At 42.7% G+C, this 2500-nt stretch overlaps 1 protein-coding gene across 1 annotated transcript in view; it reads left to right on the top strand.

Annotated features, from left to right (window-relative positions):
- Positions 1–2194, top strand: part of LOC125045308 (carbohydrate sulfotransferase 5-like) — a 3688-nt gene extending 1494 nt beyond the window's left edge. The window contains exons 3-6 of the mRNA XM_047642512.1: positions 204–474; positions 845–945; positions 1392–1511; positions 1864–2194. Coding sequence (XP_047498468.1) covers positions 204–474; positions 845–945; positions 1392–1511; positions 1864–2194 — 823 coding nt within the window. The remainder of the gene's footprint in view (positions 1–203; positions 475–844; positions 946–1391; positions 1512–1863) is intronic.
- Positions 2195–2500: the final 306 nt, after the last annotated feature.

The raw sequence follows: 2500 nt of genomic DNA, 5'->3' as shown, positions 1-2500 counted from the left end.
AGTCTCAACAGCAATCAGTCGGTATGGATAACGATTAACTTCACAAAGTAAAGGTTGTGATTGACGAGTTTTGATATTATATTTTTATGAAAATTACTGTTGCATTTTGATGAAGATAAACCATCGAAATGGATCAGAAATATCCATAAGTTAGTTGAATATGTTTGATAATCCTCAATACGTTTTCTTCCAATTCTGTTCAGCTACGAGCCCCTGCACATGCACGGCGTTCAAGTCCTGGACGTGGACGACGCTACGACGCAGTCAGCCCTGGCTTTCCTGAAGGATCTGCTCCTATGTCGCCTTCGCCGTTGGCAGCGGGAGGTGGCCTACCTGGGCAGCCTTGGGAAATATCGAAGTCAAAACACGTTCCTGTGGAAGAGATGCCCGAGACACCGTCAGCAGTGGAGGCTGTGTCGAAACGCGTCTTTTGTGAGCGAAATCTGTAGGTCGGCGAGCCTCCACGTAGCTAAGGTGAGGACAGAACACAGTTTGCAATAAAAAATTAAATTATATAAAATTCACAATTCATTTGGTAAATCAAGATGTTTTGTCTTTTTGAATTGACTTGTTTTGTTCTAAGTGTTATGACATTCGTATTATGCAAGCGTTTTTCGAGTGAATTGAATCAAAATAACAATGGTGCATCTGAACTGATAGTATTACTAACAAGGCCAGTAACATAATTAATAATAATTACAATTATAATTCCAAATCCTCACAAATGTACATTATTGATACCTTTTATTAAATGATAACAATTTCCATTGTCATTTTACTGAAATAACCCATTCTGCTTTTTTCATGTTTATAAAAACCAAACGACATACCTGACCTACTTCAGGTGCTTCGTCTGAGCCTCCGCTGGGCGCGACCGCTTCTGGCTGACCGTGACCTTGACGTCCGGGTCCTGTACATGGTCCGCGACTCCCGCGCAGTTTTAAGGTCAGTCATGTGGTCGTGGGCTGTTTAAAGCTGGTTTTAAAGAAATTGCCTTGGCTGATTTGGGCTTTAGGTTATCGAGGGCTGACGCATTTCGGTAAGCTTCTGCTGCAGACTATGTAGAAAGGGGAGGTGAAGAAGAAGAAAAGGAAGAGGAAGGAGAAGAAAAAGAGCAGAGAGAGAGAGAGAGAGAGAGAGAGAGAGAGAGAGAGAGAGAGAGAGAGAGAGAGAGAGAGAGAGAGAGAGAGAGAGAGAGAGAGAGCAATAAAGAATTAGGAGAAAGGGGTTAATATAGAAGGAATACATGTCCTAAGATGTAGTTCACGAGTATAACCATCCCACTTCTAAAATCAAATCAACAAGCATTAGTAAAAAAAAAAAAAAAAAAAAAAAAGACTCTCAAAGCTTAGCCCGAAGTCTCCGCCTATCCAACTCTCGGCTTCTCGCAGTTCTCGGGCAGCCAAGTCCTGGTGCAGATCCCCTTCGTGCCGAGATCCGCAGACGGTGTGTCCTCTCCTGGCAGCGGATCTTCGGGAGGCTGACGCCTTGGCAGCTGAATATCCTCACAGGTAGGATTGTGGGTGTGCAGTAAACACACACACACACACACACACACACACACACACACACACACACACACACACACACACACACACACACACACACACATACACCCGCGCGCGCGCATATATATATATATATATATATATATATATATATATATATATATATATATATGTAAAGAGAGAGAGAGAGAGAGAGAGAGAGAGAGAGAGAGAGAGAGAGAGAGAGAGAGAGAGAGAGAGAGAGAGAGAGAGAGAACCAGATACACGAAATGTTGATAGGATTAACCTAATGCCTTTCGACGAGCCTTACATTTTCAACCATAATATCTTTGATTTCATGCCTTGCTCTTTTCAGGTTTAAATTACTTATCTACGATAAGATATGCCAGCAGATGTCAACGGTCCTCGAGGACACCATGGCCTTCTTGGGCCTCCCGACGACGGCGGAACAGAAGCACCTCTTGAAATACGACCAAGCATATTTCAGAAAGGCATCCATCGAGAAAAACAGCTCCCTGCAAGCACAGCTGTGGCGGAGAACGGTCTCTTTCCCAGGCATTGTAGTGCCCACTCAGCAGCACTGCCGGACGTCGCTGGAGAAGCTGGGTTTAAGGATATTCTCAAAGGAGGAGGACTTGCGGAACCTCAACGTGTCAACGATGGTCCGAACCCCTTCTCTTCTCTGACTTTTGCTCTTTGGGAATCTTCTTCCATCGAATTACTTAAAAAAAAAAAATCTCATCTGTAAGGTCTTCTTAATTTCTCTTCATAAGTGATGGAGAAAGAGAATAAACAGGCGAGCTTTTGCAATTGCTAAAATGAACTGAACAGGAAAGGAGGTGGACTCTTTGTTTTCGAGTGATTTATATGCGTCCACATGCCACCTAGACAAACCGAGGTAGTTTATCGTGGTAGTTTTATTTCCTTTATTTTTACTTGATTATATCATAATTACTTCTGGCATTTTTATATATATGTGCTATCGTGATAAA

Source organism: Penaeus chinensis, chromosome 37 (genome assembly GCF_019202785.1).
Source record: "Penaeus chinensis breed Huanghai No. 1 chromosome 37, ASM1920278v2, whole genome shotgun sequence".
Classification (NCBI taxonomy): Eukaryota; Metazoa; Arthropoda; class Malacostraca; order Decapoda; family Penaeidae; genus Penaeus; species Penaeus chinensis.
Note: the sequence above shows the minus strand (reverse complement) of the source record. Positions and strands in the feature narration are given on the sequence as shown.